Source organism: Mobula hypostoma, chromosome 11 (genome assembly GCF_963921235.1).
Source record: "Mobula hypostoma chromosome 11, sMobHyp1.1, whole genome shotgun sequence".
NCBI lineage: Eukaryota > Metazoa > Chordata > Chondrichthyes > Myliobatiformes > Myliobatidae > Mobula > Mobula hypostoma.
In genome coordinates, this window is record NC_086107.1 from 67,926,984 (window position 1) to 67,947,530 (window position 20,547).

Here is a 20,547-nt window from a genome sequence, read left to right on the forward strand (position 1 = left end):
AAAATCTCCAGTTGGTTGAATCAATCGGGCAAGCCAGACAGCTTCACTGCCTACCCTGTTTAGTGCAGTATAACAACAGCCAACGGGGATTCAATGCGCAAAAGAAAATGCTGATTCCATTCCCTTAAATCAATAGCTTTACAGCACTGTTTCTAAAGGAGGTATGAGAAGGTTGCAGATCCGTCCTCTGTAAAATGCTCTGAGTCAGAAGAGAAAAAGGCAGGAGTCAGCATCTCTGGGACAAATGTCAGAGCGGTGGGGCACAGGTTATACAAGATGTGTAAACCTAATTATATTCCAGCAGCCTCTCTCAAACCAGTTGGGTCTGAATGTTGGGTGGGGACAGGATTGAGCCTGACTGGGACCCAATTCTATCATCCCAATGGTATATAGATTTTACGTCTCAACATGCTGAACTCAGCCAAAGAATGGGTGACTGCTTGTGATGGAGTGACTAGTGCCTTCCTTCATTATGGAATGGCAAAAGGGAAAAAATAGAAGCTTTACTTAAATTAAATGAAATAAGCATGTCGATTAAGGAAGTATTACAACAACCACCAGAAACATCATTCTCTTATGTAAGGCAATATTTGTTGTATATGGAATTAACTGGTCTGTTCTAAACAACAATTTCTGCTAATCCCTATGTGCCTGCACTCCCAAAGGACCGAAACATTACTAACCACAGTCAAAACTGACCTTGTTTATGACTACGAGTGTGGTGGTATAACCCTACTCTGTTTCAGAATTTTACAAATTACATGTTACTATGTTAACGTATCTCTGTAATAACATAAGTTAAAATACATACAATAGTCGCAAAAATGCACATTTTACAGATTGGGATATATCTAAGGAAACAAAATAAAAAATGAAACCCACCACAGCGAGGAATATAGCACATTTCTGTTCTAACTTTTGGGTCCTTAGTGTAGCACCATGGTCCACTTTGGCTGTTATTTGGATTCCGGCAGTAGTTATCAATAAGGTGCGAGTTGTTGTGTGTCACCGGATTATATCTGAATGTACAGACATAAATTATTGATTAGTCCTGAGAAAGCTAAAGTCATTGGATGCTTGCAATTTAGCTTTAATTCCAGGTTGGGAAGTTTATCCAGTACCATGCCAACTACATGCTCCCTTCCTGTCCAATGCATCCTTTTTGAATTGCGCAAGCTCTTGTAGGTGGTTGTTGGCCTCATTGGAGGTTAATGAAGCTCTAAGAACATGATTGCACTGCAGTTAAGAATTTGATTCATTCACCTTGTTTGAAAACTTCTGAAGTAATTTATATATACTCTTTTTAAATATATTTCTGTTAGCTTTCGGGACTTTTTTTCTGCCTGCCCCACTTTTCCAATTAAAAGCTCAGTCATGCCCAATATCCTGGGAATCCAGCACTCACTCTTGTGAACTATTTGTTCTACCTATACTGGCTGATGTCTTTCTGCACAATCAGTCCAGTGTGTTGTACAGAGTAACCTCGGGACTACTGTCCTCAAGGCATTTTCCATCCTACAAAATTCCTTTGTAAGAAATCTCTTTCCATTGTCATTGCCTCACACACCCAGGTTCAATTCCCACTGCTGACCGTAAGGAGTTTGTATGTACTCCCATGACCATGTGGGTTTCCTCTGGGTGCTCCAGTTTCCTCCCATGGTCGAAAGACATACCGGTTGGTAGGTTGATTAGTCACTGTAAATTGTCCCATGATTAGGCTAGGGTTAAATTGGGGGATTGTTGGGCGGTACAGATTGAGAGGCCAGAAGGGCCTATCCTGCACTGTATCTCAATAAGCAAATAAATAAATAAAATACCATGGAGATACCCGACTGGTTTTCCTCCCAACATGGAGGCTTTACACTCTTTCATACACCTTCACTTGATACCTTAGCAAGAACACCACTTGCGATGCCTTGTCCATTTACAAAGCAATTGCATATTCTTTACAAATAATGTTAGTTCTTTTTCATAGAAGGTACAGCTTTTTTTTCCCAGAGGATAATTCTTTGTTCCACAGTATTGCGAACATGATTTTACCCCCAGCTTTACTCTTACTCCTCCTCATTGTAGCGGCCAAGATTCCAAGTCTTCCATCCTGAAATTCGGCCCGCTAATCAGATATGGCTAGGACAATATAGCCGACACAATTCAGTTTAGTGACATGTACTACTTCCTCAGGGATATCAAGAAAGATTACACAAGAGACAGCAGCCTGAGACTCAGCTGCCTTGAAACAAGGCCTTTTATACTAAATCCACAGCCAACCACACCAAGTGAGCCCCAAAAGAAAACAGTAACCTAGACATGCATGCCCAGTGACCCAGGTGTGAAAGGGTAACACACACAAAATGCTGGAGGAACTCAGCAGGTCAGCAGCATCTGTAGCCGAAAATGAACAGTCGGCATTTTGGGTCGAGACCCTCATCAGGATTGGTGAAGGGTCTCGACCCGTTCATGCTGCTGAGTTCTGCCAGCATATTGTTTGTGTTGCTTCAAATTCATAGCATCTGCAGCCTTGCTAGTGTCTCGATGATTAGATAAGAAAGGCAAAGTGGAAAGGAAAGCAGAGAGAAGGGATCTCACAGCTCCAGTGACTCGGATTTGACCCTGACCTCAGATGTATTTGTAGTGGTGTATACACTTTCTTCCTGTGATCACGTAATATCACCCGAGTGCTTATTTCCTCCCACATCCCAAAGGTATGATTGTTGGTGGGCTTCTCAGCTGATGAATTAAACCCTAGTTTCATTGGGAATTTGTAAGTGGGGAAAGAATTGGTATTGTATTGGCATCGCTTTATTACTGTCATATGTATCAAGATAGGGTGAAAAGCTTGCCTTGCATACAGGATATACAGATCAAATTATTACATGGTGCATTGAGCTGGAATAAGGTAAAATTGATGGGGATGTGAGGCGCAGGCAGATACAGATATAAAGAGAGGGGTAAGGGGATCAGATGTGGGCTGAATGGATTCCTTCTGTATTCTAATAAGTAGCCTGTTACATAGAACATCGAACAGTGCAGCGCAGGCACAGGCTCTTCAGACCACAATGTTGTGCTGTACCCCCAAAAGTTAATTCCTCCTATCTGCACAATGTCCATATCCCTCCATCTTTCTCACATTCAGGTGACTATCTAAATATCTCTTAAAAGCCTCTAATGTATTTGCCTCTATCACCACACCAGGTGGTGCATTCCAGGTATCCACCACTCTGAGTAAAAAACTTACCCCTCACATCCCCTTTGAACAGACTCCCTCTCACCTTCAAAGCACACCCTGTGGTATTAGACATTTCCACCCTGGGAAACGACACTCTCTGTCCACTCTATCTCTGCCTCTCATAATCTTATAAACCTCTATCAGCCTCGGACGCTCCAGAGAAAACCACCCCAAGTTTATCCAGCCTCTCCTGATAGCACATGCCCTCTAAACCAGGCAGCATCCTAGTAAACCTCTTCTGCACCCTCCCCAAAACCTCCACATCCTTCCTTTAGTGGGGCAACCAGAAATATATGCAATAGCCCAGATGTGGCCTAACCAGAGCTGATTAATGATAAATGAACGGTTGTACTCTGAATTGACATTCTTGCTTCTTGGGCTAATTCACGTCATCTTGGATGTTTCATAAGATCACCTTTAGGTTACCAGTGTTAGTCGAGCAGCAACCTGCATTTGTAGCATTTGATTGATAAAAACCTCAACGCTCCTTACAGAATAAAAATCAAGCAAAAAAAAACAACTAAAAATGTGGATATTCATATAAATGAGTAAAAGCTTAGTTAAGGAAGGGCACTTTAAGGGCTATAGAAGGTAAAAGAGTGGAGACACAAAATAGTTTAAAAACAGAATTCCAGGATTGAGGTCTGAATATCTGCTGGGTGGCTTGTTCTATGGTGATTGTGAAATAATTTGCAGTTATGTTTTTCAATAAAATTATGTTTTTGAGAAATGTTTTTACTGGCAGTGCATATGGCAAAATAGGTAATAATAACTAGAATCTGCCAAGAAGGGAGGGTACCAGTTATCGTTCCAATCTGAGAATGGAAAAACAGTTAAAAGGCCAAACTAAAAACCTTTTTATAATTCATAACTATAAAGATGAATTTAAGACACAAATAGAAATAAATGGATATGATTAATTAGAGTCATGGTTGAAAAGTGCCAAACGTTGGGAATGAAATCTCCCAGTTTTGGGAGAGATATCAATACAGAAAAGAAGCAGGATAGCTCTGGTGTTAAAGGCCAGGGTAAAGGAAGTAGAGAGCACAGAAAGTCAAATAAGGTTTTGGTGGAGCAAAGAAACAGTTAGGTGCAGGAGACATTGTAAGCTCCAGAGTAGCAGTAATACAGGGAAAAGTATAAATTAAGAAATTAGAGTGCATGTAATATGGATAGTATAATAATCGTGCTGCACTTCAAAAAGCATAAAGACCAGACAAACTAAATTAATGCCGATAATAGGCAGGATGAATTCATGAACTGGAAATGAGATATTTTCTAGATCAGCATATTGCGAAGCTGTCATGGTCCGGATTGGGGTCCCTTTAAATTTACCTTGTTTATGTGACGACCCCTGTTTTCCCGTGTCCCTCGGCTTTGGTGATTAGAGGCAATTAACGCTCAGCTGAAACGGTAGTTCATAGTCTCCGGCTTTCAGCCATTCGGCGCGAGAGCATTTGCAAAGTCATCCAAGGTACAGTGTGCCGATGTCATCTGGCCGGCGCAAGCCTAGTCTCTGCCAAAGCGAGTGCCGGTAATTCGCCTCTCCTCACCGGAGCAACCCTGACCAGTTACCTCGCCGAAGCGAGCCTGCAAGGTTTCCTTACTGAGGTGGGTCCATCAGTTAACCCGCCGGAGAGAATCAGGAGCCGCTGTCTCCTGATCCCGGGCCGAGTCGAGAGCTCGCCACTACCCGGAGGCTCCAAGTCAAGTCCTGGCTCCGGGGCCATTCAAGTATCAAGTCAAGTCCTGGCCCTGGCGGCTTCTCAGTTCTGAGTCAAGTCCTGGCCCTGGCGGCTTCTCAGTTCTGAGTCATGTCCTGGCCCTGGCAGTCTGTAATTCCTGTCCTACCACCCTGTCTGAATCCCTTCTCTGCCCCTCTCGCCTCTAGCTGTAGTCCTCGCCTGCACCTCGGTCTAGTTCTATCGCTAGAGCTAGATAGGAACTGTGTTGTTCTTTGGTGTTTGTCTTGTCTTGTCCTCGCCTCCGTGGGGTAAGGCAGGCCGGCTTGCTGTTGCTCTGCGGGGGGTCATGTCTTGTCCTGTCTTGTCCTCGCCTCCATGGGGTAAGTCAGGCCGTCTTGCTGTTGCCCTGTGGGGCGGGGGGGGGTCATGTTTTGGCTTGTCTTGTACTCACCTCTGTGGGGTAAGTCAGGCCGTCTTGCTGTTGCCCCGCGGAGGGTCATGAGTCCCGGCCCTATGTCCTGTACCCAAGGAGGGGTCCCGGCTCTCTGTTCTGTGTATGTGTCGATGGTTCCATGTACCTGCTCTCCTGAGACCGAGGCTCTGTTTTCCATGTTCCTCCTCTCCCTAGCCCATGTCATATCCATGCCTGGTTCTGTGGTCTGAGCCCGAGGCAAGACCCAGGTACTGGGTCCTTGCCCAGTCTCTGGCTCGGAGTCCATACCCTAGCCTCTTCATGTCTCCTCTAGTTCTGGGAGCCGATTCCGAGTCCAAGCCCAGACCCTTGGTCCCAGCCTAGTTGTAGTCCTTGTCCTGTTCGCTATTCCTGCTCCTGCCTTGCTCTCCTGGTATCAAACAATAAACTAAACCTAATTAACCTCACAAGATGTGTCTTGCATTTGGGTCCACCCTTGCTCCCAATGCCCCCGCCAGTGTGACAGAAGCAGTGGGAAACAGACTGTTTTAGAGCCAGAGTTGTACAATCAGAAATACAAACCCCATTTCCAGAAAAGTTGGGATATTTTCCAAAATGCAATAAAAACAAAAATCTGTGATATGTTAATTCACGTGAACCTTTATTTAACTGACAAAAGTACAAAGAAAAGATTTTCAATAGTTTTACTGACCAACTTAATTGTATTTTGTAAACAGACACAAATTTAGAATTTGATGGCTGCAACACACTCAACAAAAGTTGGGACAGAGGCATGTTTACCATTGTGTTACATCACCTTTCCTTTTAATAACACTTTTTAATCGTTTTGGAACTGAGGATACTAATTGTAGTAGATTTGCATTTGGAAATTTTGTCCATTCTTGCTTGATATAAGACTTCAGCTGCTCAACAGTCTGTGGTCTCCTTTGCCTGATTCTCCTCTTCATGATGCGCCATACATTTTCAATAGGAGATGAATCTGGACTGGCAGCAGGCCAGTCAAGCACACGCACTCTGTGTCTACAAAGCCACGCTGTTGTAGCCCGTGTAGAATGTGGTCTGGCATTGTCCTGCTGAAATAAGCATGGACGTCCCGGGAAGAGACGTCGCCTTGATGGCAACACATGTCTCTCTAAAGTCCTAATATACGCCTCAGAGTCAATGGTACCTTCACATACATGCAACTCACCCATGCCGTGGGCACTGATGCACCCCCATACCATCACAGATGCTGGCTTTTGCACCTTTCGCTGATAACAATCTGGATGGTCATTTTTACCTTTGGCACGGAGAACTTGACGCCCGTTTTTTCCGAAAACTAGCTGAAATGTGGACTCATCTGACACCAGCACATGGTTCCACAGTCTTTCGGTCCATCTGAGGTGAGCTCCGGCCCAGAGAACTCGCCACCGTTTCTGCATAGAGTTGATGTATGGTTTCCTCCTTGAGTAATACAGTTTCAAGTTGCATTTCTGGATGCAGCGACAGATTGTGTTGAGTGACAATGGTTTTCTGAAGTTCTCCCGAGCCTAGGTGGCTATAATTGTCACAGAAGCATGACGGTTTCTTAGGCAGTGCCGCCTGAGGGCTCGAAGATCACGCGCATTCAACAGCGGTTTCCGACCTTGCCCTTTACGCACTGAGATGTCTCTGAATTCTCTGAATCTTTTCACAATATTACGTACTGTAGATGTTGAAAGACCTAAATTCTTTGCAATCTTGCGTTGAGAAATGTTCCTTTTGAACTGACTAACAATTCTCTCACGAATTTTGGCACAAAGGGGTGAGCCACGACCCATCCTTGCTTGCAAAGACTGAGCCTTTGATGGACGCTACTTTTATACCCAGTCATGATACCTCACCTGCTACCAATTAGCCTGCTTAATGTGGAGTCTTCCAAACCCCTGTTACTTGAATATTCTGCGCATTTTTCAATCTTATTTTAACTCTGTCCCAATTTTTGTTGAGTGTGTTGCAGCCATCAAATTCTAAATTTGTGTATATTTACAAAATACAATTAAGTTGGTCAGTAAAACTATTGAAAATCTTTTCTTTGTACTTTTGTCAGTTAAATAAAGGTTCACGTGAATTAACATATCACAGATTTTTGTTTTTATTGCATTTTGGAAAATATCCCAACTTTTCTGGAAATGGGGTTTGTAGTTGATGAGCTTTGGAGCAAAAAAAAGAAGCCAGAAATCTGAAATGAATGGAAATGGCAGAAGCACCCAGAAGGTGAGAAGGCTGCAGTCCAGTAAGGATCCTAAAAGGATCATTGTCAACAGTCAGCACAGTCTATGACATTCCACCAGCTTCCAAGCCATTGATATCAACTACTTATACAATTACCTGTGATAAACGGGAATTAACACACTCAAGCTGGCATGACAAAATAAAGCATGCAAGGACTTTCAGTTACTTTACAATCAATGGAAGCTGTCTCAGTCACTCACTCTGGTTTGTGTGGGAAGTTTCTTGACCAGCTCTGACACTTCCTCCCAGAAATTGTCACTGAAATACTGCCCTTATAACTTGGACCACCTTCTTTATAGCATTGTCCTGAAAAAGAAACAAATAAATTCAATTACATTGCATTTTGTTTCTTTTTCATTTGGATACATAGCTGCTGTCCAGGGGACTTCAGAAGATCAAAGAGTCTAGTTCAGCTGTTAGGAGATGGGTCCATGAACCAGGACACAAAATAATCTGCAGATGCTGGGGTCAAAGCAACACTCACAACACGCTGGAGGAACTCAGCAGGTCGGGCAGCATCTGTGGAAACGATGAGTCGACGTTTCGGGCCGGAACCCTTCATCAGGAACTGTGCTAACTATGGACATTTAGTAATAATTGTTAAGGCATCCAGTACTGTTTGCAATGATGATCAACTACTAAATTACTAAAAGAAAAAAGCAGATCAAACAGGAACAAAGGGTAAATTTAAGATGTTGGAAATGAACAACTTACTGTTTTGCCTTTAGTGTTCTGCATTTGCTTAAACGAGGCTGATCTCCAGCATCCTTCAATTCAAATGGAAGATCATCACTTGAAACATTAGTTTTGCTTCTCTCCTTACATCATCATCATCATCATCAGGTGCCGTGCCCAGTTTGAGCTTTGACTGCCATGGCCCACACACTCCTGTTTCGGGTCAAGAGGATCAATTCATTGGTATTCATTTCCAGTTCTCTGACTGCTGTCTCCATCAGCATTTGTCTTTGTCTTCCTCTTGCTTTCTTCCCTTCAATCTTTCCCATAATTACCGTGCATTCTAACTCCTCTTTCCTAATCACGTGTCCAATGAAATTACGTTGCCTTTTCATGATCTCATACATTATTTCTCTTTTTGTGTTTGCTCTGTTCATGACATCCTCGTTAGATATTCGTTTCGTCCATGATATTCTTTGCATCCTCCTCAAAAACAACATCTCTGCTGCTTCAATTCGTTTCCTCATGTTACTAGATACTGTCCAACATTCTGAGCCGTATAACGTAACTGGATAAACGTAACATTTCAGTACTCTGAGGCAGGTTGTCATGCCTAGTTTAGTATTGGTCAGTATACTCTTCTTTCTCGTAAAGGTGTCTTTTGCCATCCCTATTCTTCTTTTGATGTTCATGTCGCACCTGCCATCTGATGTCACCCAGCTTCCTAAGTAGCAAAAGTTCTGTACTTGTTTTATGTCTTCCCTGTTATTCTCAGCCTGCAGATAGGATTCTCCTTCTTTTCCCTACATATGATGCTTAATATTTTCTGGAGGAGGTGAGAGCAGTAGTGGAGGAGACGAGAGCCTGCAAGGCGTTGGGAATGAAGCAACAGGGAGCTTGGACAAGATGGGAGAATGCGGTTGAGAGGAAAGTGACCTGGGCTGATCTTTGGAAAGCCGAACCACACAGCATCCAATTTCTCATCCAGGCAGTGTACGATGTGCTTCCAAGCCCATCAAACCTGCACACATGGGGCAAGGCAGAGGCATCTGTGTGCCCACTGTGCTCCAAGCGAGGAACCCTGGAGCACATCCTCAGTGGCTGTGCAAGGGCACTTGGTGAGGGACGGTACAGGTGGAGGCATGATCAGGTCCTGAAGACCATCGCTGAAGCCGTCAGCGCAGGAGTTGAGTGGGCGAAGCGGTCCCGACCCTCCAGGCAGACCATTGCCTTTGTCAGAGCTGGGGAGCAGCCAATACCTGCCAAAAGAACATCTGCAGGCATTCTGACCTCTGCAAGGGACTGGCAGCTGTTGGTGGACCTCGAACGGCAGCTGAAGTTCCCCAACCATATTGCAGCCACCACCCTGCGACCAGACATTGTCCTAGTGTCTGAGTCTACTAAGCAAGTGGTGCTGCTGGAGCTGACAGTCCCATGGGAAGATAGCTTGGAAGAGGTCTTTGAAAGGAAGCTCTCCAAGTACGCAGGACTGGTCAGCAACTGTCAGCAGGCTGGATGGAGAGCGAGATGTCTCCCAGTGGAGGTTGGTTTTAGGGGATTCATAGCCCATTCTTTAGTTAGGGCCTTCAGCATTTTGGGCATCGAGGGAGAGAGGAAGAGGAGAGCCATCCGCAGTACCACCGATGCAGCAGAGAGGGCCTCAAGATGGCTGTGGCTCAAAAGAGGGGAGCCATGGAGTCATAAGTAGCTAGCCATCTGGACACAAGCTGGGGTCTGATCAGCCCCGGCTGGGTCACCTGGAGGAGGTTGTATGATGTTGAAAGACCCGAAACACCCGATGATTCCAGGAACATCACTGAAGATGTGTCCAGAAGCATCAATAGATGCATGTACACAGCTGCCTCTATTTACAGATTTCCACTGCTCAATTTGCACTTTGATTAACATAAACCAAAGGTGGTGTACACATGCCTCAGAAGACAAGAAAATCTGCTGACGCTGGAAATCCAACCCTTCATCAGGACATTTTCTCGTGTTTGTAATGCTACTATGAAGTCTCTTCGAAGGATGCCTACCCTAAGAAGTTTAAATCTTCCAGTCCTGACTAAGGGTCTCGGCCAAAAACATCGAGTTTACTCTCTTCCATAGATGCTGAGTTCCTCCAGCATTTTGTGTGTGGTGCCTCAGAATAGTTGTGGAGAGAATTATAGCAACAGGGGATTTACAACTACTTTATGATTAATGATTTTTCTGTCATGATGTGAAAAGTCTGAAGCTCTGTGTTAAACAAGCAAATGAGGTGGGTGGGGAGGGGCGTTGGATACTTACCATTCAGACAATCTCTCAGGTATGCTGGAGGGGTATTGTCTGTTCTGTCTTCAGTACAAGCTGAAAGCAAAGCATACAATAATATTACAATCGAATTACATGGTATCAAATTGAGAGTACTGGAAATGGGGGAATATGACTCAGTCCATTTGGATGAATAACCCAAAGATTACAGTACTTAAATAACACACTGTGGCTGGTTGCAAATTTTAACTTATTTTTCAAAATCTAGTAGTGGTAGAAAATGTCATGAAACTGTTGGATTGACATGAAAACAAACAGGTTCACTCATCTGCATTAGTGAAGGAAACCTGGTGTCTGCTTCATGTGCAGGCACCAACATGATTTAATCTTTCCATAAGAGGTTACTGAGTAAGTGACTTGTTTATATTCAGTTGTGAAGTGAAAAAATGCCTTTCATCCCACCACCTACAATAGCTTAGGAAGACCAGCTCTTCTGAACAATAAACATTCACTTTCCCACCTATGGCTGCATTTGAGACTCTTTTCCAGCATCCTGGAACACAGAACACAGAACATAGAAGAGTACAGCACAGTACTTCAGCCCACAACGTTGTGCCGACCCTCAAACCCTGCCTCCCATATAAGCCCCCAACTTAGATTCCTCCATATACCTGTCTAGTAGTCTCTTAAATTTCACTAGTGTATCTGCCTCCACCACTGACTCAGGCAGTGCATTCCACGCACCAACCACTCTCTGAGTAAAAAACCTTCCTCTAGTATCCCCCTTGAACTTTCCACCCTTTATCTTAAAGCCATGTCCTCTTGTATTGAGCAGTGGTGCCCTGGGGAAGAGTCGCTGGCTATCCACTCTATCTATTCCTCTTATTATCTTGTACACCTCTATCATGTCTCCTCTCATCCTCCTTCTCTGCAAAGAGTAAAGCCCTAGCTCCCTTAATCTCTGATCATAATGCATACTTCCTAAACCAGGCAGCATCCTGGTAAATCTCCTCTGTACCCTTTCCAATGCTTCCACATCCTTCCTATAGTGAGGTGACCAGAACTGGACACAGTACTCCAAGTGTGGCCTAACCAGAGTTTTATAGAGCTGCATCATTACATCATGACTCTTAAACTCTAACCCTCGACTTATGAAAGCTAACACCCCATAAGCTTTCTTAACTACCCTATCCACCTGTGAGGCAACTTTCAGGGATCTGTGGACATGTACCTCCAGATCCCTCTGCTCCTCCACACTACCAAGCATCCTGCCATTTACTTTGTACTCTGCCTTGGAGTTTGTCCTTCCAAAGTGTACCACCTCACACTTCTCCGGGTTGAACTCCATCTGCCACTTCTCAGCCCACTTCTGCATCCTAACTCCATCTGCCACTTCTCAGCCCACTTCTGCATCCTAACTCCATCTGCCACTTCTCAGCCCACTTCTGCATCCTAATTCCATCTGCCACTTCTCAGCCCACTTCTGCATCACAAAGTTAGGTATATCAAAGTCCACAATCCCCTATTCAAAGACTTCCCACAGTCAAAACTGCTCTTTCTATGTATTTTCATCATAGCAACCCAGAGGGGTGGGTGTATCAGATTGACAGGCAGGGAGCAGGGAGCAGGGGGCAGGGGGCAGGGGGAGGCAGAGGGCAATCTGTGAGGCACAATCAGAAAATCATGCACAGTTTGTAAGAGACAGAAAAAAGTTTCTTACCATTATAACTTCCCCAAAACTCAAGCTGAAGAAGAGAAGAAAATTGTTAGAACACTGCTTGCTGTGAAAGACAACAGAATAATGTACCTTTTTTAAATATCCTTTGAGCTATCTTTTTTTCTCCTTACTTCTTGATCGGAGGGAAGGACCCTGTTATTCCCAATCTAGCCATAATTAGGAGTCCACCATCGGGAATGTTCAAACTATAAGACCATAAGACATAGGAGCAGAATTAGGCCATGCAGCCCATTGAGTCTGCTCTACCATTCCGTCATGGCTGGTTCATTATGGTCCTCAAACCTATTCTCCTGTCTTCTCCCCGTAACCTTTGCTGCCCTGACTAATCAAGAACCTAAAAACCTCTGCTTTACAAATACTAATGCCTTCCTGTTGATCGTACTCAATGTTTCCAGTGTCAATGTATTGTGTGTAAGCACATAAAATACTCTTTTGCCGTTCAATGTACCAAAGTAGTGAACAATAACCAAAGCAGACAAATCACTAATCCACCATAACTCAGGTTAAGATGAGCAAGCTTCACATCCAATGATGCCTCATGTAATGAGGTTTTAACCTTGGCTTTTGTGCCCACAGAGCTTTGACAGCAGTGATCATAGTTCCCTCTAAGCTCTGCGCATGTGCGCGCACACACATTTTTCGACCAGTGCACAAAGGAAATTAATGTGCGCACAAAAGGTTAGTTACCTAAAATAATGTAGTAACTAATAATTATACTTATTGAAAATAATCTTTTAGCTAACTGTTTCTGTTAACTAGTTAGTTGGTTTTTCACATACCACAATGCATGTCACTAATTTACGTCACCTCACCTTTCCTGTTCCAGTTTGTACAGCTGCATCACGGCGGCAGCCATGTTTGGCGAACAGTGTTCATATTGTAAAGTTTACAAAGATCTGTTTCAAATCCTGTCAATAGCTTACTAAGTTTTTATTGGAAAAAATATTGATTCACTATGTCGAATTCAAAAGAAGCAAAGGGCGTGAAGTGCAAAAGAACTGCAAATTTGTTTAAAGCTGAATGGCTTAACAAAATAGTAGAAACTGTTACACCGAAAGCTCATGAGGTCATGAACGTTCAGCTATGAGAAATATTTATGTATGGTTCGGAAACTGGAGTTATCTGTTTGTATTGTTGAGATGCGAAAGTTGCTGGAGAATTTGCTAGTGGAAAGAAGTGGGATGATATTTGGAAACTTGACTCTTTGAAGTGTCACTTAGCAAATAAATTGCATTTGGACGGTGTACAAAAGCTCAGGCAACAGAACCCGTCATTACCCATTACAAGAGTGCTACACATGTTACGACTGAGTGCAGATGAGCAAGTGAAAATGATCAAACTCAGAGGAGATCAAAGTTGATGTACAAGAATGGTCAGCTTTTGATTTCTCCGCAATTGCAGATTGTGACTTCACATTTGGCAATGAACAAGTTAACGCCTTATGTCTAAAATATCACGATTTTCTAGCTGAAAATATTGTAACAGTTTTATGATTTCAAATTTTCTATGCAAGAAAAAATTAAATCCAAACCAATTTCAAACTTTGCTCAAATGGTGGCATTTGTACAGTACTTCAAAATGAACAGTTTTGTGACCTTGCACAGTTGATGGACATTGGGAGAACCTTTCTTGCGTCTAGTGCGGACTATGAGCGAGGTTTTAGCCTAATGAATCAACTCAAAAACAAGCTGAGAAACCGTTTAGGTAAATGTTATTTGGATATGTTAATGAGAATCAAAAGCTATCAATGGGATGGAAGTTCTATTAATCGAGATAGAGTTTACAAAGAATGGGTAAATGCCAAAGACAGGAGAGAGAAAAATAACTGAGTGACTTAAATATGATAAAAATTAAATATCTCCAACCTGATGGCATGAACATTGACTTCTTTAACTTCTGTTAATGCCCCTACTCCCCTTCGTATCCCATCCTTTTTTTATTTATTATTATCATTATTATGATTTTTTTCTTTCCCCTTTTTTTCTCTCTTTTTTCTCCCTCTGTCCCTCTCACTATAACTCCTTGCCCATCCTCTGGGCTTCTCCCTCCCTCCCCCTTTCTTTCTCCCTAGGCCTCCCGTCCCATGATCCTCTCCCTTCTCCAGCCTTGTATCCCTTTTGCCAATCAATTGTCCAGCTCTTAGCTCTATCCGCCCCCCCATCTTCTCCTATCATTTCAGATCTCCCCCTCCCCCACCCACTTTCAAATCCCTTACTATCTCTTCTTTCAGTTAGTCCTGACGCAGGGTCTCAGCCCAAAACGTCGACTGTACCTCTTCCTATAGATGCTGCCTGGCCTACTGTTTTCACCAGCGTTTTTTGTGTGTGTGACTTAAATATGTATGTTATTTTGTTGTTATTCTGTGCAGTTTTATGTCAAATATTTTGTAAACCTACATAAACTGTCCCATGTGTGCATTCAGTGTGCACATACTTTTGTCACAGGAAAAAAAATTTGCACAACATAAGATTTTTGCGCACATTGACTACTAAAAATTAGAGGGAACATTGGTAGTGAATCACTCTGAGTCATGTCTCCACCACTCTTGATGGCCTTGCCAGCACCTAAGAAGCTAATTATCAGCCTTTTCAATCTAAGTTCAGAAAAGCAAAGAAAACTTGCATAATTGAAAAATTGCAGGGGCCAAACTGAGCAGCTCTGATCAACAGGTGCAGATAATTGCTTCTCGCTGCAGGCAAAATACTTGCTGGGTGCAGTAATTCTAATGAAGATAATTACTCTGTGCAGTCACCAGTAACTGAAGTGCAGTCTAAATTCACCAGATTGTTATCAGGAATGAGGGGTTCGTTTTGAGGGGAGAACTTGTGTAAGGCTTTAACAATCAAGTTTGGAAGAATGAGAGATTAACTCAATGGACGTACAGGATTTTGAGATGAATTATGAAGGTAGATACCAATAGACTGCTTAAGAGAGGAGCCTAGAACCCAGGCTCACTATGTCGGGATAACAAGTTGGACTTTTAAGAGTAAGATAGCTAAGTCTCTGGAGTGATCATCCGCAATCTAGTCTAACAATCTCAATTCCCAGGTTCAAATCCCACCATGGCAGCTCAGGATAAGATGAGAATAAATGGAAAAAATAGATAGTGAAGTAGCATTAGTAAATAACCATCAGTTTTATTAATGTCCTTCAAATGATGAAATATGTGTGCTTATTTGGCCTGGCCTATATGTGTCTTGTGACCTGAGAGTTACCGATCATTAGATGCTCCCTGAATTGCCCAAGTAAGACATGGCCATGTTGGTGTAGAGTATAAGAATAAGATTGGACAGACCATGCTATATCCTAGAGACAGGTGTATTTACCAGAATCATATCTTATAAACCATGTGTCATATTCCTCCATCACAGTACCTGGGACTGACCTGACCTGGTGGAGGGATGGGAGGCAACATGGAGATGGAGCAAGTAACCCTGTAAGTTCTTAATATTAACTCCTGATTGTACGCGGTGCCATGTCATCAGATTCCAAACCACAACTTGTCGTTCTCCCTCAGCTGAGTGATCAGTGCTGCTCCATGTTGCAAATAACAAGGACACGGGTTGCAGGGATATCAATATCCATCGCCAAGAATCATGGCCTGTAGCATCATTGCTGACTGAATCCTGGGTCTGTGTTAGGAAATAAACCTAGAGGAGGGATAAAACTGCTTGACCATTTCTTCACCTAATACTTATATTTAGTAGAGGTGACCACTGCACGGTCTTTATGGAAAGAATGTTCTGTCCTCATATTGAGGACAGCTTCGATTGTGTGACATTACAAATACACCAAATTATATAACCATATAACAATTACAGCACGGAAACAGGCCATCTCAGCCCTTTTAGTTCGTGCTGGACGCTTACTCTCACCTAGTCCCATCTACCTGCACTCAGTCCATAACCCTCCATTCCTTTCCTGTCCATATACCTATCCAATTTTTTTTTTAAATGACAGAATAGAACCTGCCTCTACTACTGGAAGCTTATTCCACACAGTTACCACTCTCTGAGTAAAGAAGTTCCCCCTTGTGTTACCCCTAAACTTTTGCCCCTTAACTCTCAACTCATGTCCTCTTGTTTAAATCTCCCCTACTCTCAATGGAAAGAGCCTATCCATGTCAACTCTATCTACCCCCCTCATAATTTTAAATACCTCTATCAAGTCCCCCCTCAACCTTCTACGCTCCAAAGAATAAAGACCTAACTTGTTCAACCTTTCTCCGTAACTTAGGCGCTGAAACCTAGGTAACATTCTAGCAAATATCTTCTGTACTCTCTCTATTTTGCTGACATCCTTCCTATAATTCGGTGACCAGAACTGTACACAATACTCCAAATTTGGCCTCACCAATGCCTCGTACAATTTTAACATTACATCCCAACTCCTATACTCAATGCTCTGATTTATAAAGGCCAGCATACCAAAAGCTTTCTTCACCACCCTATCCACATGAGATTCCACCTTCTGGGAACTATGCACCATTATTCCTAGATCCCTCCGTTCTACTGCATTCTTCAATGCCCTACCATTTCCCATGTATTTCCTATTTTGATTAGTCCTACCAAAATGTAGCACCTCACACTTATCAGCATTAAACTCCATCTGCCATCTTTCAGCCCACTCTTCTAACTGGCCTAAATCTCTCTGCAAGCTTTGAAAAACTACTTCATTATCCACAACACCACCTATCTTAGTATCATCTGCATACTTACTAATCCAATTTACCACCCCATCATCCAGATCATTAATGTATATGACAAACAACATTGGACCCAGTACAGATCCTTGAGGCACACCACTAGTCACTGGCCTCCAACCTGACAAACAGTTATCCACCACTACTCTCTGGCATCTCCCATCCAGCCACTGTTGAATCCATTTTACTACTTCAATATTAATACCTAACGATTGAACCTTCCTAACTATCTTTCTGTGTGGAACCTTGTCAAAGGCCTTACTGAAGTCCATATAGACAACATCCACCGCTTTACCCTCGTCAATTTTCCTAGTAACCTCTTCAAAAAGTTCAATAAGGTTTGTCAAACATGACCTTCCACGCACAAATCCATGTTGACTGTTCCTAATCAGACCCTGTTTATCCAGATAATTATATATACCATCTCTAAGAATACTTTCCATTAATTTACCCACCACTAACGTCAAACTTACAGGCCGATAATTGGTAAATTAGATGGACTCAGACTGCCCTGGCAGACAAAATGGGATATTCAACCAGAATGCTGAGCCCACAGTCACAATTGGGCCAGCTTTGATAAGGGAAGCAAGTTTTCTTCCCTGAAGGAAAATACTAAAGAAGAATTTTGACAACAACCCAATGGTGTTCTGATTACTGTTAAAGGCTTTTTATTATTTTTGGACTAAAGAATTATTTAATTGCTCAAATTTAACTTCTCCAGGTGTCATAGTGCGCTTCAAACTATCATTATCCCAGAGTTCTGTCTGCTAATCTAATAGTTTTTCCTCATTACTACTGTGCCCAGGAGATCAAGAGAAATTTATTTTTGGTAGAATATTGTAAATCTTTGAAATTCTTTGCTTCACAAAGCTGTGACATTGAGCATAATCAGAGTTGAGATCAATTAGTTTTTGAACATGAAGAAAATTAGAGATTTTAAGATTGGTCAGAAAAGTAAATGAAGCAATGGATCAAATATGATTTTATTGAATGGTTGAGGGCCAATATGACCTACTGCTTTTATCTCTTAAATTAATAACTATGTTGTTTATTAGCCTATCATCTTAGAATCATGTCAATATCGTGAGAGGCACACATTAATTAAAGCTGGCCTGTATTAGTTAAAACCTGCCAGCCAAAACCTCAAATGGGAGAATGCACTGTCACTATAACAAGTGGAGGCACACTTTTAGAGTTGAGGCTGATTCTGGAGGTATTCAGAAATAGCATAACAAGGGAGATCGAGGTTCTCAATATTTTCTGATGCAACATCAGAGGTTCTTATGAAAGAGCTGCAAAGTAAGAGGGTTATTCTTATTCCCTGGGGAGCAGAAACTATTCAGAAGAGCATTCCAATGGTGTGAAGGGCACAGGCAACAAATCAGCTTTGCACGCTAATGTCACAAACTGACCACACTGTCTTCTTCACTGGGGTGGGGTGTATTAGTCCTGTGTGCACTGTAGCTCTCATTCATACAGCCACATCTGTGACTTGTGCCACAATTGTGAGCAATGGCTCTGATTTAGTGCATGTAATCATGCCAAAATATCCGTGGTAGATGTCTATCATGAAAATAGCCTCTCCTACACATGTTTTATAGGTTCCTCTTGATCTGGTGTTGTCATAATTTGAACCCATGGGTGATGGATACTCTTGTTCCACCTCACCCAACTGAACTTTTACCTATGAGAGATGAGAGTTGGAAAGATTCCATCTGAGGGTTCATCAAAGCCAAGGTCTCCTCATCATCCTCAACACTTCCATCAGCAGTTACGATATAATCCTTTCTCCCCTCCTTAAACCCTAAGTCAACATATGAAGGCAGAGCACCTCCATCACTCCAGCAGCCTCCTCTGAGAAATAATGTGGCTAAGCTGCTGGTATGATAGAAATTATAGTTGATTTTTAATTTTTTTCTTTTTCAATTTTTACTTTCACCAGGTCACCAGCCATCATTCAACTGCTGAGTGGACGACGGAGCCAGTGATAAGTTTCATTTTGCTTTGTGGCCTTAATGAGGATTGAGGTAGAATGGTAGTCATTTCTAGTGGGCTTAGTGTTGCTCTGGAAACTGAGCAGGGCACTTCTAGGCTTTGTGAGAGATACAAAACAAATGAGGAAACTGGATCAATTTGTCCCAGGAGTAACCATTGTTTGGCGTTCCTGGAAAATGAGTCTTTGCACCATGCTTAGACCATGCCAGGGTAAGCCCCACACTTATTTTTAATCCTTTAGGCCTTGTACAAGAGTACTGACCTTCTATCCACCGATCACCCTCCTACTCCTGCTGGTTCTGGGCACTATGCCCTGATCCCTAAGGCTCCTAACCTCCATATGACTACAAATCCTTCCACTATCTGATCTCATCATTCCTCTCATTTGACTGGTGCTCCGCCCTTCAATCTTCATCTTAATCCGGAGAATCATAGTTCTGCAAATCCCACATAACAGGTATGGCTTGCAGAATTGAGCATGGAGCATTAGCTAAAAGATAGAAAAGAGAGTAGGGATAAATGGTTTTCATTTTCAGGTTTAAGCTGTAACAGGTAGGATCACTCCAAGAATTAATTTGTTTTTAAGACTTAGCCATTTATATTAGTGATTTAGTAAATTGGATCTTAATTGTTGACTACTGTAACACAAAGATAGGACACGGAGAGACTGCAGAAGCAGACAGGTTAAGTCAATGGGCTAAAAGTGGGAGATGAGTTTAATTAGAGAAACGCAGTCAGCACTAGGGCCTCAGCTATTTACCATTTACACTCAATGTTACATGAGATGGGTAAAGGATTAAAATTTGCTGGTAACACAGAGAGAGGTGTGACTATAAATTGTGAGGGTATGAAGGGAAAACATAGGGAGAGCAGTATTAGTTCGAGAAGCAATCCCAGCTGTGACGAGCACGCACAAAATGCGGGAGGAACTCAGTGGATCAGGATGTTAGGTCACAAGCTTTATCAGATGTTGCCATATGGATTGAACAGAAGAACTGCAAAGAGGCAACTGCAGCTATTTGTATGCATTACAGGCCTCCCTGCAACTCAAGGAAAATTGAAGAGCAAATTAAGGGCAGCACAATACAGCTGCTGTGTCACAACTCCACTAGACTGAGTTTGACCTCTGAATCCGTCAATTGGGTGCTCAGGTGCCTTTCCACATTTGGAAGATGTGCAGGTTGGGTAAATTAGGGGCAATTTACAATGGCCAGTTAATGTGTAAGCAAAGGGTAAAATCTTGGGGACTAGAGGGTGGGTATGGGGGGGTGGAGTTTATGGGAATGTGGAGAGGATAAACTGGGATTCATGTAAGCAGTTGCTTGATGGTCAGTGTAGACTCAGTTTGCAGAAAGGCCAGTTTTCTTGTGTGAGTCTATGAAGCAAACCTATATGCAAATCTCTGTTCACTCTCATAAACAAGGATGGAGAGAGTACAGGCATTCAATAAGTCTAATATTAACTGAGATGTATACAGTGTACTATATATATATATATATATATAAGGCACAGACTTTTTAAACAAGTCAAGAATAGATTTTTAGCTACTAGGCAACAAGACCTGAAAGAAGGTGGGGTGCAGGTAGA

The 20,547-nt window shown here is 42.6% G+C and overlaps 1 protein-coding gene across 1 annotated transcript in view; it reads right to left on the minus strand.

The window, feature by feature from the left end:
* f2 (coagulation factor II (thrombin)) overlaps nucleotides 1–20,547 on the minus strand; it is a 90,242-nt gene that overhangs the window by 45,057 nt on the left and 24,638 nt on the right. The window contains exons 3-6 of the mRNA XM_063062222.1: nucleotides 12,246–12,270; nucleotides 10,562–10,621; nucleotides 7,798–7,903; nucleotides 883–1,019 (exon numbers count right to left, since the gene is read on the minus strand). Coding sequence (XP_062918292.1) covers nucleotides 883–1,019; nucleotides 7,798–7,903; nucleotides 10,562–10,621; nucleotides 12,246–12,270 — 328 coding nt within the window. The remainder of the gene's footprint in view (nucleotides 1–882; nucleotides 1,020–7,797; nucleotides 7,904–10,561; nucleotides 10,622–12,245; nucleotides 12,271–20,547) is intronic.